Source organism: Urocitellus parryii, chromosome 9, assembly GCF_045843805.1.
Source record: "Urocitellus parryii isolate mUroPar1 chromosome 9, mUroPar1.hap1, whole genome shotgun sequence".
NCBI lineage: Eukaryota > Metazoa > Chordata > Mammalia > Rodentia > Sciuridae > Urocitellus > Urocitellus parryii.
The window spans coordinates 74,222,253-74,242,535 of NC_135539.1; the positions used below are offsets into that span (position 1 = coordinate 74,222,253).

Sequence of the window (20,283 nt, forward strand, 5' to 3'; positions counted from 1 at the left end):
TTTTGGTGCCCACATGGAGTCCAGGAACCAAACCCTCATGGATACTGAGTGACAACTGGATATGTAGCTTCAGTATGAGATGATGTACAGTACATGGCAAAATGAATCTGTTTTCTTTTCCTCCTCTCTCTCCCTCTTAGGTCTTGGCGTAGTACAGTGAAACATCAACTAGAAAGCCTAAGGTCAATAAACTAGAACTGAGTTCAGCTACAGTGCAAACTGTAAAAGTCAACTAGATTATTTGTTTTGCAGCGGTCCATCTCAGCTCCAGGAGCTGGTCCTCTTGTTTTATTTTGAAAAATTGTGGGAGCCTTGTGATTTAAACAAATATTTTCATTAAGATTAATTTAGTAGTCTATGATTACAGGCAGAATAATACTTAAGGATATTTTTTTCTGGTATTTTACTAGTGGAGCTGGGTCTTTCTTGCTTACTTGAACTTCAGCAACATCTTGGTTCAGATATCAAGATATGTTTACAATAAGCCAAAAAGAATTGAACTACTTCACTAGATGTGTTATTTAAAGCCAAGCGATAGGACCTCCATGTTTTGAAAAGTAAAAGTTTTTGTTTAGAAACTCACAAAATGAATTTATAAAGAGTGGGTCAAAGCTTTTATATTACTTAGGTTGTTTTTAAGTGACATGAGATGCATCAAGCTATCCCAAAGCATGCCTGCTATTATTCCACCAGGACATCACTGATGCAAGAACACATGAAGTTCAGTATATCCTTTCAGACCAACTGTATTAGTCAGGGGGGGTTGACATATTATTACAGAAGACCCAACAACAATTGGCTTAATGTGCAAAACAAGTTCAGAGTTTTTTCACATAACAGGAAGTATGTTCCTAGGCAAAGGTTGCTGTGCTCCAAGGCATGCAGGAATCAAGCAGAGCACATGCTTCCACTTTCCACATCACTCTGATCATAGTTGTTGCAGTCAGTCACACAGATGTGCTAAACACCACTTCCACTAATGTTTCTTGGCAAGAATTCCATTGCAAGAACCCACTTAGCTGTGGGACGCCAGGAAGTGAATCCTGTTCATGTGTTCAACAAGAGAGAAAGAACAATTTTGCTGGACTGCTGGCAGCCTACATCACACTAAATAATGTATTGTGGTTGTCTGTTTTTTGGACTCTGGTCCATATTGTGTAACTTGACTTTCAATTTCATCATCTGCTTGTGAAATTACTGTTTAATGAACACCCGACCTTTATATCATCCAATCATAGTTGACTTGGCTCTGTGGCTAAAGAAATTCCACATGGTTTTCCAACTGGGACTCTCTTTATCAAGCAACAAGTCCTGTTACTTCAAAATGAAAATTGAAAAATTCAATGTGTAATTTTTTAAAAATTGAGAAATGGGTATTTCAAAGTAAATCCACTGATAATTTCTTGAGCAGTATGCAAATTTTGTGTTTTTCTTTTTTCCTCTATGTACCCTTGTAGGATAGGAAGTCAAGATTGTCTGCTGTGGCTTCTGATTTGAGGTTCTAACTCAGCAAAAATTACCCACAAAAATTAATTATATGATTCAAAATACCCTGAAAATCACTATTTTCATTTTAATGGTTTGTATGTCATTTTTAAATAAAAAATGTAAAATTAAAGATATTTAATCTAGTTAGCTAATATTTTATTACTTGGTTATTAAGAAAGTAACTTGAATATTTATTATGAGGAAGGATTTATGAAGATTCTGACGAAAAGCAAAAAGACTGTGTTTCATCTTGATTATTTTATATAGCAATGAATTAATATGTGAAGTTAATTTTTGTGATTTAATTAAAGTATAACTTGCAAGTGCTGATTCATATTTCTTTGATCCTCAAAAACATTTTAAAATAAAAAGCATTGAATTTAATTTTACTTAATAGAAGAAAAAGAAACTGATTTTTTTAAAAAAAGTAAAGGTATTAAAGTGGATCATTACTTTCCAATAAGAAATACTCATCCCTAAAACCTACTAGAGTTAAAAAAAAAAAAGTATTTAAAACACATGAGAAGCTGTTGGGCCATACTTACAGGTTGGTTGACTTCTTCATTACAATGAACATGTGTGCTGATTCTCTGAGCCTGTCTGGATTTTAATTTTTGGCCTCATTTTTCAATTCACTGCATTCTTCCTGAATGGTCGTCACTAGCCTTTCCTTCTCTCCCCTTTTCTGAACAATTCAGTCTTAAAACTTCAAGCAGAATGCAGCCAGGGGACATCTGTGATATTCTGGTGGATGTAACTCAGAGTAGGGTGTCAACAGCCTGAAGAGGGGTAGGAGGGAGGGGTCTGCATGGGGAGACGGTCTAGAGTGTGCAGCCAGGCTCCATGCAGAGTGAAGAGAGTACCCCACAAGGAGTAGCCTCCTGGGCTCATCAGAACCTGAGGAGGTGAGAGGAAGTCCACAGAGACAGGGGCTAGCACAGCCAATGGGGTGAGGAGGATAAATACATAAGACCCGGCAGGTAAGGGTGTCAGAGATCAAACCAGCTGAGGAGGTCATTTTCAACAGGGGCATCCCAACACAAGGATTCAGCACCCAAACAGGATCAGAAGGACATCCACGTGGGGGCAGGTGGCTAGCCTGGCCAGGGGCATCAGGCCCTGACCAGGTGAGAAGGCTATTCCATCAGAGTCTGGGAGTTGACCAAACATAGGGAGTCAAAACCTGAGAAGGGATAAGAGGAAACCCATGTGGGAGAGGAGCTGGTGTAGAGATGAGATTGGGAAGACAAAGGGATTGAGCATAGCAGTAAATGCCAGGGAGAGTGGAAGCCAACTGTCAAGGAAGAGAGTTATACATGGAGAAAAGGAGAAACTGAAAAATCCAACCCTGTGGTGTCAGATTGGAATGGGGGTGTTGGGAAGTATCAGTGTGAATTCATGGGTTTCAGCATCTATAGATAAATACAGAAGTAAATATAGACATAAAGGTGAATGTCTGTGTGCATGTTTGGACATACACAAATTCCCAGCTCGGTCCACTGGGAGAGTCCAGGAGTGGTTGCTGCCCCTATAGTAATGAACACATCCAATGCCCAGAGCTTGGTTTCCAAAAAGAGTTCTTTGAAAGGTACCAGGACATTTTGGAAAAAAAAAAAAAATGGCTGACTCCCAGGGCTGGGACAGAGAACATACAAAATGGACCTGAAAAATCTTTCCATGCACCCAAAGCAAGGAAGCACTCAAAGAATAACAGGGACATGTCAAAAGGAAAGAGAAATCAGCTTGAATTGACTCCCAAAGGACAAATAAGAGATAAATTGAGCATTAAACTAAGTGAGAGTAATTGAGTATAACCGGATGAAATAGAAGAGCATGAATCCATATGGATATAAATAAATATGAACAAAGTGAAAGTCTGAATATAATGGGATATTTACATCATTTCACAAAATGCTTGTTTATTACACAGGAGAAAAGAGTAATTTTAAACCCAGAACACACCAAATAATCAAGTGGTCAAAGTGAACATCATGGGTGATGAGATAAAAGGATGCAAGGAGAAGAGCAAGCATGGATTTAGTTTATCCCTGACAAAGACGCTAAACCTGAATCCAGTGAGGAAGAAACAAGGAGCTAATACAAATTTTGGGATACCCTACAAAATAATTTGCCTATGATTCTTAAAAATGTCAGGGTCATAAGAAAACACAAAGAAATTGTTAAAGACGCATGCCAGCTATATGTAATTGGTGATTCAGAACTGAATCTTTTTGCTACAAAGGACATGACTGAAACACTAGAGAAATCGACTTATAAGAACTGAGTGACATCGTAGCACATCAGTGCTATTTCCTGATTTTGATGGTTGTGTTGTCTCGATTCTGGAGAATATCCTTGTTTGTAGGAACCCATGTTGAAGTATTTAGGAGTGATGGAACAACATATTGGCAACTACTTTCAAACAGTCTAGGTGGAAAGTTAATTGTGTTATTTTTTTCAATTTTTAGTAATTTTTTTCAAAATTACATGATAGTCGTTATTGCTAGCAAAAATTCTTATCTTAATAACTGGGACAGACCCTGGAGATAATAGGAATTATAGCCCAAACATTCACCTGCACAGTGGCAAATACTCCTAGTAGTGAAATTATGCTTGGTCTAGAATCTTTTCTTATTATTTTTTAATTTTTTAGTTGTAGATGGACACAATATTTTCATCTATCTATTTATTCATTTCTATGTGGTGCTGAGGATTGAACCCGGTACTTCATACATGCGAGGCAAGCACTCTGCCACTGAGCCACAATCCCAGCCAATGGAATCTTTTAAAAAGAGAATATTGTCACATTTTTATAGGCACCCCATTCCCAGAAAGAAAACAGTTCACTTTTTTAAACTTGTAAACTATGATACTTACCTTGGAAACCACTCAGTTCATTTTCTGACTGCCAAGTCTCTTTTTATTTTTATCTTTTTATATTTTTTGGTGCATTATAGTTGTACATAATGATGGAATTTGCTGTTACATATTTGTACATGCACACAATATAATATAATTTGGCCAATATATTTCCCATGCCCGGTCTGGTCTCTGAGGGAGTGTTATGGGCAGAGATAATCCCTCTTGCAACCATGAATTCCTTTGTTTCCCAGGTGGTCTTCCTTTTATCAATGCCTTCTTTCCTGGCTCTCTAATACTCTAGAAATTATATTTTATTGTAAATAGATGACAGGCAAGGGGAACAGATTTCCAGGTCACAAAACAGTCAACCATATCATGAAAACTACAACAGAGCTCTGATAAATAAACAAGATCAAATTTTACCAAAAAAAAAAAAATTCAAAGTTTAGAACCTAAAATCACTTCTAGTAGGATCCTTTAAGAGAAAGACAAATCTGAAGACAAAATATCTTATAAAACCACAACGTACTTTGAAGAACCCTGGACACCACGTTGAAATGATTATGGCTGGTACCCATTATATGTCATAGGAGGTTATTCGTGAATTCTGAGTATTAGTCAGTCCACTGCTTACTTTTCCATGATCTGAATATTGGAGATCCAGCCCCAATGCCTGATAGACTTTGAAAGAGACTCAGGGTTGGACTACTTTAGGAAATGCCCGTCTATGGTGAAGGCTGCCTTTCCCTGCTCTCCTGTGATTGCCCCTCCATCTCCTGGGGCCCCTGCCTGCAAAGCTGGGGCTGGGGGGGGGCTTAGTTTTCAAAACAGTAGATGAGACCACTGCCAAGAAGTGCTTGCTCACCCGTCCTTTAACAGCAGGGGAATCTCCCTTTCCTTTTATAGGTGAAACTGAAGAAAGATTCATAAATGAAGCCTGATCCTTCTCACCAACCTCAGCCCACACCTCCCAGCAATTGAACTTGAAAAAAACCCTGGTTTGAAAATTACCACAAACTCTGTTGTCATCAAAAAAAAAAAAAAAGCCACTTTCTATATTTGAGATCAGAGAACAGAGTGGTAGCACAATTTCCTGGCTGAACACACCAGTCTGATACTTAAAGAGAGCAACTCCTGGCTGTCATAGAGACTGGCTGGACCAGCAAAGATGACAGGTCGAGAGGAATGAGTCTTTGCTCAGGCACCCTCCCAGCACCATGTGAGAAAGCTGCTGACAGGCAACCCGACCCACTGGAGAGAATCGCTTCCTCTTTACTGTCCCAAGTGCCAGGAGTTGGTCCCAAGTGCCAGGAAGATGGAACCAAGCTTGCTGATGTGGGGATTATTCACACTCATCATGGTACCTGGCAGCATGACAGGTAAGAGGCCATGGTTGCCCTTGGCATCTTGAAAAGGCTAGTAAATGTCACCTCTACCCAGCCACTGAGCCAGAGGGGACACTAAGTAGAAAGTTCTAAGAAGGGAGGGAACCTTGCTTCCTACCTCTTGTCTACAACCCACGGGGACCTCATTTTACGCCTCGGTGGTCCCTGGTTTATAAAGCAAGCTTGGATGCTAAGAGACTCTAATCATTCACAGTTCTTGACAGTTCTGGGAAGAATAATGATATGATATTTGGATGTTAACAGGATACTGATGAGCAGATTCCTCAGAACATTTTTCTTTATTCTCCAATGAATTTAGTTTCCCACTGTAACTCCCACCCCAACTATAATATAATATTAAAAAGCAATGGGCTGGGTTTTGGCTCAGTGGTAGGTTACGTGCCTCACATGTCTGAGGCACTGGGTTCAACCCTCAGCACCACATTAAAAAAAAATAGATAGATAAAATAAAGATATGTGTCCATCTACAACTAAAAAAAAAAAAAAACTGTTAGACAGAAAAGGACTAGGGATGTGGCTCAGTGGTTGAGTGCCCTGAGTTCAATCCCTGGTAACCAAAAAAAAAAAAACAAAACTATTAGAGCCAGGCTTGGTGGCACATCGTGTAATAATAGCAGCTCATGAGACTGAGGCAGGAGGATGTTGAATTCAAAGCCAGCCTCAGCAAAAGCAAGGTGCTAAGTAACTCAGTGAGACCCTGTCTCTAAATAAAATACAAAATAGGGCTGGGGTTGTGGCTCAGGGGTCAAGTGCCCCTGAGTTCAATCCCTAATACCCCTGACCCTAGCAAAGAAAAAAAGCTATTATACCTCTCTTTATCCAGATTAATTTGCCTGAGACACCAGTAACTCATATATGAAACACCGGAATAATTTAAGAACTCAAAATATTTTAGCTTCTTTGCTTTTACTGCCTCAGGAAATAATACCTAGGAAGCTTCTTTTAAGTGAAATTTTGTAGAAATTTTAGAAAATATAAACATACATTACTTTTTCCTATATATACATATATTTCCTATATATGTATATATGTCTGCATATATATATATATATGAAAATTTTCAACTTCATCATCCTAGTTTTTTTTCAGTTTTTTAGAGAAGTAAAAATCCACCAACTTATTGCTCAAACCACCCTTTCTAATTGAATGTGAAATTTCTGATAACATTTTCCCTTGCTACTCAGAAAGATAAATAAGAAAGTATACATATATTTTGAAAGTATATAATTTTGTGTCCTAAACTTCTAGAAATAGAATCCTAAATGATTGCCAGAAGATGTGTTACGAAAAGAAAAATGATGCTACATACAAGGAGTGTGTTTGCTTGCTTTGGGGAAGTGATTATGTTGTGTTGGGAACATACTGACCAGGGTAGGAATTTCCCCACTTTGGAATTAAAGGGTTATGATTTTAACCCTTTTGTGGTTCGTCCCTCAAAAGGGTCCTTGCCAGGTCAATCACACCCTGAAAAACAAAATCTTCACAGTCAATTGCGCCCTGCCTCTGGGAAACACATTTCAAGTAAACTTGTGTCATTACCAGTCCCTGGTGTTTAGCTGGGGATCAGAATGGTCTTGGTGGCAGAGTATCATGCTGACTTTTTTGTTCGCTCGATTCTCCATTAGTCTACCTAACGCCTCTTCTGCCCTTTCCAGTACTGCAGGCAGAAATTTTACTCATGTAGTGAACGTGACATGGCCCTGATAAACCTTGTCGGGAGGAGAAAGGCCAAGAGTGGCAACAGTCCACGTAGGGCAGTGGTGAGCCTCAAGGGAGTGTGGGCCGGAAGTAGGACTTCATGAAAGTGGAGTGCCAACAGGACCCTGAGGAACTGGTGAACTTCGGTAACAGATTCCATATGGAAAGGACAAGTGAGCAAAGACACAGCAGAGCACTAGGGAACAGCAAGGGGTCCACCATGTTCCCTGAATTGGGTGGGGATGCTGGGATGCTGGGAATGAAGATTGAAAAAGTAGGATAGGGCCAAAGGGGTGATCCAAAGCCTTGGAGAACACGTGAAAGCCTTTGAATTTCACTTGGTAAGTAAAATTTTTAGAAAAGAAATTATCACTTAGAGAGTGACTTCTTCATGCCAGACATATGCATCTTATTTGTAATCCTTATAACTACTACTTTGCATTGTGGATATCATGAACCCATAGATGAAGAAGAACTCAAAACTCAGTATCACACAGGCCATGAGAGGGCCAGGGCTCAAACCCAGCCTCCCGGCTTGTGCTCTTTTGGTTCACTGAAAACAGGGTCAGAAGTGACTCTGGCATAGATTGGAGGAAGATCAGGTACAGGGAGAAGGGTCACAGGTCTCTTCAAAATAGTCCAACCAAGAGGCCAATGAGAACCCAGTGATAAGAGAATTAAATGAATTGAGATTTTTGGAATCAAGAAACAGCACAGGAACCACTCCAGAGAAAGAAAGAATCTCATCTCAAACTTTTCCTCCCAGAGGAACTTGGTCTTAGGATAAGGAAGTCTTTTTATTCCCCAGGAGTCAGAGTTCTCTAACGAAATCAGTCTGTCAACAGATGCAATTTCTAGCTGATTCATAAGGCAGATTTTCATTCTGAAAATTTCCAAAGCCACCATTTAAAATTGTGATGAGGTACAGGGGATGTATTAGTCAACTTAGGTGTTTTTAATCTCTATATTACTGGGTCCTGGGATGTGGTTAAAAAGAGAATTCTCCTGATGTTGTCAACACAGCACGTTATTGAAGCTACCTTTCTCAGAATTGTGGAAATTCTGAGGGCTTATATGTCCCTTGATCATCTTTTTTTCATTCTAGGAATTCTGTGATCAAATCTTGATCCCCTAGACAAAAAAAAAAAAAAAAAAAAAGAGTGCGGGAATCCATCAAGGTGATATATTAGTCTGATTCTCTTTCTTGTAAAGACTGCTGCCCACGCTAGAATTTCCTACCTTCGACTTGGTCATTAAAACACAAGATGTTTAAGCCTTCACATTTAATCCTTCCATTTCTCTGGATCCCAAAGTATTATTGTGACTGTTACTTTGTTCATCTTCAAAAGATAGATCTTAGAGAGGTAGGCTTTTGCTAAGCATTTTGGAACTAACTCATAAAAATAGCCAGTAACTTTCTTTAAAACAGTGTGTCTTAAACAGGCAGTTTGACTTATCACCTATGCATATGCTCTATTTTAGCTCTGAGTATCAAAAAGAATTCACTTTACAATTCTATGCAAAACAATTGACTCCCCTGGCGTGTCCAGAGAGTTGCTTATGAAGAATAGCTAGTACGTTCTACCAATCCATTCCACTGGTCTCAAACATGAAAATTTTTCAATTGTTTCTTTTCCCTCTGGCTAGAAATTGGGTATTCTGGATACTTCTGAGCAATCTCTTGTGGAAGCCATTCCCATGATAGCAACAGGCACCATTAAAGCAGGCTAGCCCTCAGTACACTGGCCATTCAAGTTAATTTCCTGCTCCCTCATGCCCAAGCATGAGTAGAAACCTTACAAATAAACAGAGAATTCCTTTACAAAATAGGAGTGGTCACCTGAGATCAGCAGGGAATAGGATTAGGAGGAAAGCAAATTTTGTAGGAAATAGAAAGTGGAGTAAGGCGCCTCCCAGAGACATTGTTGGAGGACCCAAGAGAAGACATGTGAAAGACATGTCTTTTGACAAATTTCTCCCCGTAAAAGGAAAAGGTTGACCAATGAAACCTTTTTGAGAAACTCCCTTTCAGTTCCATCACTCTATCAAGAATTCGGAAAGGAAAAAGAAGCTCTGTTTAAAAGGCATTTTCAAATGGGGGTACTTTTGGAAATAAAAAAAAAATTTTTTTTCCCAAGCAAAAACATACCCAGCAGGGTCAGGCTTGAGAGATCTTCAAGTGTCAACAGACTAAAGCCTGGTATCTCCTTGTAGGTTATTTCCAGCTCTTCAGAGGCACTGCCCTGCCCGGCAGCATGACCCACTGCTTCCATATCCCTGCAGTGTAGGTGTTAAGGCAAAACCACTAACTATTGATGAGGTCTTCAGCTGTTGGCTCTTTAAGGGATTTTTTGCCCTTAATCAATGCCCTTGTTTCTCCTGGGAGAGGTTTTGCATGGGTGAAAACCTGTCCCTCCTCTCTTTATATGTAGACACTCACTGTAGAAAAGAAGAGAGATTTTAATTCAATGAACGGCTTCAAAAACCTACAAGCCTTTCATCCCTAAGTGTGTTCAACTAAAGCTTGCTCTAGAATCCCGCCTCTTAAATTCTAGCCCAATATCCCCTGCACATTAATTACCAATGAGATCCCTTTGTCTATCCATTAGCACACCAGAATTACAGGGATGAAAAGGTTAAAATCCTTGTCTTCAAACTGCTTATCATTTAACCATGGAGATGTCTCGTCTACTGAGCAATCCCCATCTGGAAGACTACCAAGGGAAGGCTAGTAGTATTTGCCAGTGAGTCCACATCTTACCACCAAATCCCTGAACTTACTTGTTTTCAAGTAAGTCACTCACTGTTTTCCCCCAAATTCTCTGGGAATTTTATACATGTTCTACTCTAACATTACTCAGATAATTTTTTTGTCTATTTTGGCTGATTTTTAAGGTTACTCCGGAATTTGCCTCCATTAATTAGAGAACACAAGTCCCACTGGGAAATGTCTTTGGGACAATGGTTCCAGGCACCTGCTACACATCTGGGATGTTCTAAAAAGTGATGTCCATGATTGATTAAGAGTGGAAAAGTCAGACTCTCTCAATCTCTCTGGGGAGAACAAGATGTAACAATAACATTTGTTTCAACTTCCTTAAATGGTTTAAGATGCAGTTAAAATTGAAACTTACCCACTTTACAGTGACAAAATGATAATTCCTGCAGTTGGTCTAATTCCATGGTTTTATTTCTATTAATTGAGAGTAGAGTAGCACTTCTCAAACTTTAATGCATTTACAAGTCACCTGGGTATGTTTTTATAAAGCAGATTCTGATTTGAGAGGTATGGGTGTGGTGCCCGAGATTCTGATTCATACAGGCTCCAATATGAAGCCCGTGTTGCTGGTGCGCATGTGTTGCTTCTACTGACCCATAACCTGAGATTAAAATTGGAAAACCAATCTGGAAAAGATCAGATATTGATCAAATAATGCACAGTATAAAGAGCAAAACTGATGAATGTCATAAGTGATGAGAATGGGAAGAGCAATGTGCTACTTGGATAATTAGGAAAGACTTCTGGTTTTTGCTTTTAAAAAGTTGACATAAAAAAACAAAAAGTTTGCAATCAGTTCTGTCCTGCTGCTACTTTGTGGCTCTGTGGAAATCAAGGTTGTCTGTGCCCCCAGAACCCCGCCACTATTGTCATAATTGGTAGCTCTTCAATCTACTGGTGTGCCCAGCCTCTTGTAGGAACTCCTCAGGTTTCATCTGGTCTGCGGAGTCTGGGTTTTCTGGATCCTTCTGTTCCCCTTCAGTCCTCCTTTGACCCTCAAAGGACAGCTTGGGGTGTCTTCCTTGCATCTGAGTATGCTTCAAAGAAACCCTCACAGTCACGGCTGCCCCAGCAGGCCGCAAAACAGAGGAAATTCTGAACACCTCTCCGCATGAGTCACTACACCATGCTCAGGAATTGCCATCACTGCCCACGGAATCACCCACTCTTTTCTGTTTGGGACCAAAATAGATACCTCCTTCAGAAGCCTGCTGCTTTCTATACTCTCAGCAATAAAAAACAAAGGCAAGGATAGGTATGTGCCTCCCAGGCGCCGAGTGAGAGCGTGGCTATACCAGTGGGGATGACATTCAGGGTGATGAGACAGGTGGCAGGAGGAAGCAGTAGGGCCACTAGGGACAGCCCATCACTTGGGGCAGGACTTCTGCTTATTTGTTTGTCCACTCCTTAGTTTACTCATTCATTCTGTAAACATAAGAGATAGGGTTAGAGATATGGGGATGAGTAAGACCCAGTCCCTGGCCTCTGGGAGCTCATCATCTACCAGGAAAGAAACACACCACCACCATGCTGAGATACGAATTTCAAGAAAGCCAGTGGAACTTGCAGACCAGACCCTTGTTCACTTCTGCAAGCCATCAGAAATCAGTGTCTGCCTCTCATTCACACCAGCCTGTGGGATACTGAAGAGGGCGGGAGCTGCTTGGTCTTCATTAGCCACCCAAACTTCAACACCTGCAATTTTGAATTTAAAATAATATAGACAAAGGACATAATACAGACTCTTTTCTTTTGCTGAGGGAATTCCTTTCAGAAACATTTCAAGCGGCACTATTTAAATTTCCTTAATAAACTGATGGCTTCTTCAGCCCCAAGAACCTTTGAGGCACTATTTATAGACAGTGCTAATCAACCACCATGTGCCCGAGTCTGTATGAATCCTTCCAAATCCTAACCACGCAGGACCTTTCCCAGGGAGGGAGGGAACTTGTTGATTCCGTTTACTTTATTATGGTGGAGTTCTTTTTTGTTTGTTTGGTTTGGTTCTTGTTTATGATGCTAGGGAATGAACCCAGGTCTTCATAAGTGCTAGGCAAGTACTCAACCATTGAGGTACATCTCCAAACCCTATGATGCTTTTTTTTTTTTAAATATCCTTTTGTTTTATTTATCTATTTTTATATGGTACTGAGGATCAAACCCAGGGCCTCACACGCACTAGGCAAGCACTCTACCACTGATCCACAATCCCACTCCCCACCCCTAAGTATGATGCTTTTTAAAGAAAAAAAAATGTCTTTTTAAAAATATATTTATACATATATTTATAAAAGAATACATTTACATATTTATAAAATATAAAAATAATATGGCACATATAAATACAAAAATATACTATTAGCTATATATAAAAATATACTTTATAGCTATATATAAGTATTGATCAAATGAGCCCCTTGAAGTGAATCCATTCATCTCCCTAGAGAGAGCTCTGTTTCTCAGGTTACCCAGCAAAAGGCAAAGCACTCATTTCTCAAAGTCTTGTTTGAAGTCCCCGAAGCATAGGTTGACGTCATCCTCTTCCTGCCCAGGCACCCTAAGAGTTTCCTGGGAGTTTTGGGGCTGGAGATGGGGCACAGGCTGCGTGACACTGTGCCAGCTGTGGGCAAGCTGTCGGTGGCTTCCCCGGAGGAGGAAACCGGGCCGAGCTTCGACCCAGCTGAGCACCGGTGTGGTATCTGCTTCCGGTACTTGTGGTAGTGACACCTCTGTTCAGAGCCTGATTTAGAACAAAAAGAACCTTTGTAAAGGGAAAGCTCCTTATTTTAAGTGGAAAGCAAAACAAACCCAAAACAACAAAAAAAAATTTTTTTAAGGATGTTTTGAACAAAAGGGCAGTTTCCTCAGACAGCGTGCTGATGCTCTTGGCCCTGAGCTGGAGCTGCAGCCCACAGGGCCAGCTCACCAGCCCTGATGTTCACCCCTGGGTCGTTTTCTCCACTCTGGTTTTCACTGCCTCTCACCCACCAGATCATCACTTTTACTTTCCTTTTCCCAATTTATCAGCTTCCATTTCTCTGGCCCAATTTTCAAAAGCTAGTGCCAGAGGACTAGCAGAGGGCTTTGTCCCTCTCCCCATGGGATGTGATCATAGCCACTGAGGGCTTCCATGGTCCAGCCAGGTCTGAGCCTCATGCTCTGCCTCCATTATCTCATGGAATCCTTGCAAAAATTCTAGATGGCAGGGACCATCACGAGCCAGTAATCGCTTGTTGAGAAAGCAAGGAGCTGGTCCATCTGTCTGCAGCGTGCTCCCACCCTACATGAAGGAAGCAAGCCATGAAGCCATCATTCATTGCACGGGCTTCTTAGGCAAGCCCTCTGTCTACCATTTTAAGGGGCAGTAACAGGATAGCAAAGTTTATTGAAAGAGAAAAGAGGAAGAGTGGAGGAAGCAACCCCATGGGAGAGCAGGTCTTATCAAATTGGAGAGCAACAACTCAGTTTTTTGTGAACTCAGTTTTTATTGGGGTTAAGGGGCACTTTCCAGAGGGTCACATCTGTGCACCACTTCCCAGCTCTTGATGATTGACAGATTATATCAGACTTCTAAATCCCTTTTGCATCTGTTAATTCATGACTTTCTCAGGAGTGAAAAAATAATAGGTCAAGGACCTAAAGGCAACTTTGGTCATCCTGGCTTGTGCCTGCTGATTTTACCTGGAACTTGACTTCACAGACCTTGAAGCCACTGAGCTCTCTAGTCTCAGGGCAGAGCACTCTCTCTTCCCTTATTTGGGGACAGCTTCCAGCAAAAACTTTTCAGTCCTGGGTATAATATGTTGTTTGTCACCAGCTTTATCTTAAGTCAGAGCAGAGCCAGGATGCCTGTGTGAAGTTTCTTTAAAAATATGTTGAAGCTAGGAGCAGTGGTGCCCACTTGTAATTGAACCTACTCTCTCAGCTTGGCTAGACTGCTCAGCCTCCATAAGCACATGAGCCAGTTCCCACTACAGATTCCCTCTCACGAATCTATGGTTCTGTTTTACTGGAACAATGAGGAAGGCCAAGGAAAGACAAAAGACACAGTGAGTTCCAAGAGCTGTCATACTTGTACAAAGCCAAAGATTTGAGGCGTGTGATGGGAGGTGGAGGCTGTTGAGGCTGGGCGTGTGCAGTGCTATGGAGCCTTCTCTGGTCTGCAGCCATGAGAGAGGGGTGAGATGGCAGCAGGAGAGGAGCCAAGGCAAGGGACAGCAGGATTTATGCTTCAGAGAAAGAGCACTGGGCTCCATGTGGAGAGTGATGGAAGGCAGACGTGATGGAGGCCCGAGGGGCAAGCTCAAAGGGTCGTGAGTGACCAAGGTGGGGACTGATGGTGGGCCAGTACCTAGCCTTTGTGCAGCTCAGTTTCTGTTTGTATAAAATAGGAGTAGCACGGATTCTCCTGGGTTGCTGTAAGCTACACAAGAAAGCCTGCCTAAGGTGACCAGGATGTGGGCCTAAGTGGCCCAGTAGACACGACTCACTGGACTTAGAATTCACATAGCCAAAGGCCCTCAGCCCTTCCACGTAGATGCTCACCAGCTGCTCAAACTTGTACAGAATCATGGCCCCAGGCTGTCCTGTCTTCTCCATTTCCTTTTTCAGTGAATGCTATCCACCAGGAATCCTGGGCAAAATCCCGTTTCTTCCCTTTCCCTCCTCGTGGCAGCCAACCAAGCCCCAAATCCTGGAGATTTGAGGATTAAAATTTCTTAACATTAACAACCTCTCTTCCTCCTCACCCATCACCACCCAAGCCCCAGGATTCGCATGCTGTGGAACAGAGGCATGGCAGTAGAAGGTCAGAGGTCACAGTGGCCACAGGAACAGGGTGCAGCCGGCCCACAATGGGGGAACTAAAAGGCACACAGCCGCCAAATCCTGGCTCCACTATCACTGGGCTGTGTGACTCTGGGAAAGTCACTGAATCTCTCTGTGCCTTGGTTCCTTTGTCTGTAAAACAAAAGAATAATGCCTTGCCTAATTATCGTTGAATGTAATTATACAGATGTTATGCTATGGTAGCTTATGATATATATTAATTACTTATTGCATGTTTATATTTTCTTATAATATATATAAGAGTGTTGATTATTATACTATTTTATACCATATATTTTATATTTATGTATTTCATTATATTTCATTACAGTATAAGATATAACAAAATGACAATTATTTTAATTATTATACCATAGTAATTTACATATCTTAATTAATCATTATGTATCTACACATTTCTGGGATATGTAATGTAATGCAAACTGCATTAATTTTATCATAATATATTTTATTTATGATATATTTTCTTTGTGATACATAATATAACCTGAAATAATAGTTATGTTAATTGTCACTAACATTAACAACACCTCCTCCCTCCGTGGCTGTGAAGATGGGAGAGAGGATGCCCCACACAGTGCTTGGCATGCAGCACGTGCTGAGTCTTGGCTCATACGATTGTTATTATCAGTTTCTCAAAAGCTTCAGAGCAGAGTTGGTGCCTGGGCTTTCCCCAGGTGCTGAGACACCTGACGCCCCTGGGTGACACACCTGCCCTTCCCAGCCTCTTGTCTCCCTTTGGCTTATCCAGCTCCTGGTCTGATTGCACTGGGTACTATGCAGAGTATGAGAATGGGACAGAATGCTGTCAGTGTGGTAGTGAACTCATGCAGTGCCCGACTGTCCCTTCTACAGATCAACAAGTGATCTAGGCCAGGTGTCTTCATCGGGTGACCACCGTGCTGAGAAACACATAATGCACCCAAGAACTTGAGAGGCCTTAGACAAAGTGTGCACTTTCTCCAGGCAAGTGAGAAGATGGCTATCGAGTGTCTTTAAGTCCCCGGGCAGTCCTAACTTCCTACGATTTAATAAATACTTGCTGAGTAAAAAGCAATATCTCAACACCACACTGAGGAAGACATGGGAAAAGAGCTCTTGCCCTGTGTCTTAAATTCCCACATACTTGGAAGATGTGGCCACCTTGGATTTCACTTCCAAAAGAAGCCCAATGTTAATGCTGATTGCAGTATGTTATAATCAGCTTCCCATTGCTATGACAAAATCTCTGAGAAAATCAGCTTAGAGGAGAAATGATTTATTTTGGCTCACAATGTTAGTATTTGCTGTCTATGATCATTTGGCCCTTTCACTTTGAAACTCTGGCAAAGCAGAGCATCATGGCCGAGAGCATGTGGAAGGGCAGAACTGCCTATCTTATGGCAGCAAGAAAGCAGACAGAGAGAGGTGGGATGCTGAGAGAGGAAGGGACCGAGGACAACACACCCTTCAAGGGCATATCTCCAGTGACCTATTTCCTGAAACTAAGCCCCATGTCTTAAAGTTTCCACCACCTCCCGATAGCACCACCATCTCAGGACCAAACCTTCAACAGGTAAGACTTTGGGAAACATTCCAGATCCAAAGTATAATACAGGAGCAGTCTGCAGTCACACACTAACTGTGTCTGTTAGAAAAATAGCACCTACTGACTAAAACCATCAGAAACCTGGATTTTGTGTGTTAAGTAAGAACTTACGCAAGGTAGGAATATTTTAGAGCCAACATTTTAAAGGAAACTCTGAGGAAAGGGGAGGCTGAGCTTCCTTTCAGCAGGACATGGGGAGCAGGACAAGGCAGCGGGTAGAATTTCCACCAGCCCACTCTAAATACATAGACCCCCTCAGTAAATGCCTTTAGGATGATTTTGGTTTTCTGAGGCCAGTCCTTGGAGTACAGGAAGGGCTTTTGATTCCATTTAACCTATGGTCTTAGCAGAATCTTCTCCCAGCTCTATGCTGCCAACCGCATCCATCCACACACACCTGAAATATGTGAAGTGTGGGGTTTGTGGAATATGAACAAGTGCCCTTGGTCTGTATTGAACCCATCGAAAGCAAAACCACAGTAGACGAGCAGATCTGGGCAGCGTATGAAACACCCAGGACTTGGAGCCCAAATCAATGCTTCCCCTGTACCACAATTTGTGGCTATGTTTCCATGTTTTGGATTGTCATTCTCCATAAACGGGTTTGAACCTATCAAAATGGGTAATGTGAACAACCTGGATCTTGCTTAAAATGGAGTGTGAATTCTGGATGGCGGGAAAGAAAGGGAACACAGGAGGCACCATCTCAGAAGCAGGCAGAGTGCAAGTGTGGCTGAGAACGGGCATCTTGGGTGTGGTCATATGGTTGTGGCCTACTGGCACGTCAACATGACACACCCTGTCTGACATCGATCCCCCTGGGCCACAATTTTGAGGAGCAGTGTTGGCATCATTGCCCTGAGTCCCCGTCATTTCCCATGTCTTTAAATTTTTTTTTCCTTCTTTCTGTTTCCTTTCTCTGGTCTGCCATCTCTACCCCACATTATACTGACTTACATGGTCTTTCTTTAAAATTTCAGGGGAAATCCCATTGATATCCAGTTCAAAAATCTCCTTAGCAATATATGGTCTAGTTTCTCAGAAGAGTGTCTCTTTGCAGAAGACTGTGGGTGGGATTCACCAATTTAGCATATTTCTACTAAAAATATGACTCTGTCCCAAGAAATTGGTTTCAACGATTTGAGGGAAAACTGCTTTCAGATTTCGGAGAAAGAGCAGAGTGTTATTTCTCCCCCCTCCCCCACAACCTTGTTATTCTTATCTGATGACACTTTAATTTTAATCAGGTTGACATTCAGTGGTAAGCCTGTGGTTAACTCAGGCATGGAAGCCTGTCACCGACTCGAGGGTGAGGAAATAACCAGATCCCCACCATTCCTTCCTGAAGCATTTGAGACCCCCCAAGATGAAACAGCTCAGAGACAGCTCAGAGACAGCTAAGTGGAGGGATACTTCTGGTTCCCTGTTTCCTTTTTCCGCTGTTGTTTGTTTTGGGGGTTGTTGTTATTGTTGTTGTTGTTGTTTGGTGGTGCTAGGGATTGAACCCAGGACCTTGTACACTGTGAGGCAAGCACTCTGCCAACTGAGCTATATCCCCAACCCTCTTTTTTCCTTTTCAAAGTAAAGAGAAAATAACTAGATCCCCTAACCCATAGTTTGGGAGTTTTTGTTGTTTGTTTTTATGACAAGTGTTTTTTTTTTTTTTCCAAAAGGATCTGAGCCATGAGTCACTCATTCTTGGCTTGTGGGAACTCTGAACATTTGACACGGTCAGGGGAAGCCAGGCTGCAGAAACTGTGGGTCAAATAACACAAATAACTCACAGATGAGCAGGCCCGGTGGCCTTGAGGTCACCTGCCCCGAACACATGACATCCCCTCTCCCGCCCTTTGATGACAGTAACTTTCCTTAAATTCCTTTAAAGGAAAATAATTATCCTTATAACATGGCACCTCACTTCTGCCTCAGTTTCCACAGCGTTTATACTGCTGGAGTGAAAGGGCAAAGAGGGATCCTCTGGCAGGGGATGTAGCTCAGTGGGAGGGCACTTGCTTAGGGCCCTGGGTTCTATCCCCAGTACCACACACAAAAAAAAAAAAAAATTAAAATAAAGCAAAAAAGTCAAAGGTGGATAATTGTTTGAATAAATAAATTGATGGTTAATTGTGGGAGTTCTGTGTTTGGGATTGGGGTCTATGACAAACTTCATGATTATGACATGCTTGGTAATTAGGAAGTTTCTATGCAAAGACACAGAATGCCTGGCTGCTAGGATATATCTGGCTACTGGGAAACTCCTGTACAAAATCACGGGATGCCCAGCTGCCATAGCAACGTTCTTCACAAGTTTACCCTGTTTCCCAGGCTTGGAATGTGCAGCACTTGCCCCTCCTTGAAGCTACTAAGATAACTATGCGGGTGCACTATCTGGTCTCCTTAGCAATGTCCTTGGAGAGAAGGGGCTCTGTGTTTGTACTAACCGGGACCTTATCTCAGTTAGCTAGCACTTGGGCTTAAAGAAATACTAATGAGGATGTGGTCATGGTAACATGGTTTGTAACTTTTTTTGAGTTAATAAACTCGGCAGGAGGGAGGAGTGGACACTTCACGTCTACACTTCTTCTCCCTCTTCACTTCCTCCTCGCTGCTTCTTCTCCCCACTCCGCTTCACCTTGTCTGCCTGCCCCTACCCGGCCTGTGTCTGTCCTTTTGTTCATCTCTTCACAGGTGTTTTCTCCACAGGTATTCTTTATAGATAATATCCCCAGTATCAGTGCTGAGACACCCAAATATTCGTTCAGTGCCTACCACAATTCATGGCAAGGGAGCTAAGCAGCTAAACAAAGCTTACGGGCTGCTCTTGGGTGCCCATCTAGCCAAAAACAATGGAAGGCAGTGGGTAGGACCACCACTTGTATTTTGTGCTATCCTATTTTTTTGTTGTTGTTCTGGTCCATATGCATATATAAATTTTCACATTGCTGTAATTATGCTATTCTCAAAGTCCTTTTACCACCTCCTCCAGGAAGATGTTTTAGCCTTAATCCTCTTGCTGAATTCAACTACTGAGAGTTGAGAGCAATGATGGAGACAATTGATTTGAGAAATAAATTAGGAGTCAGACACTCCTGCTGCGTAGAGGGCCCTGGACTGGGGGAAAGCCATTTCCCTCCTCCTCAAAGGCCCTGAGTTTGTGTTTTCCTTAGGAAGAGGCTTCAGCAAAGAATTAGGTTGACGTAAAAAACTTATTTATTCTATATATAATTTTAAAATTATTAAAACTTCAAACAATACAGAAAAGCCCTAAGATTAATATAGCTATCAAATATTCATCCTCAGGATACAATGAATGTTTATAGTTGACCTTGGTTGCTTCATGTCCATTTTGTTCTCAAGCTTGAATGATACCCCTTAACGCAATGTGCACTACTGTTTTTTATTTTATTTTATTTTGTTTTTGTTTTTGATTTTCAATATACATAAATAGTAAACTTCCTTTTGAAACTTGTTTTTTCACTTAACAAATTTTTACTTAAACTTGTTTTTGAAATCTGCTCTTAACGATGCTTGTTTATGTATTTAATTATGATTCTATTGTCTGATTATGCCAGAGTTCATTAATCTAATGTCTTCTTGATTTTTTTCTATTATAA

The 20,283-nt window shown here is 41.4% G+C and overlaps 1 protein-coding gene across 1 annotated transcript in view; it reads left to right on the forward strand.

Moving 5' to 3' along the window:
* Positions 1–5,644: 5,644 nt before the first annotated feature.
* Positions 5,645–20,283, forward strand: part of Il2ra (interleukin 2 receptor subunit alpha) — a 40,635-nt gene continuing 25,996 nt past the window's right edge. The window contains exon 1 of the mRNA XM_026391817.2: positions 5,645–5,729. Coding sequence (XP_026247602.1) covers positions 5,666–5,729 — 64 coding nt within the window. The 5' untranslated portion in view covers positions 5,645–5,665. The remainder of the gene's footprint in view (positions 5,730–20,283) is intronic.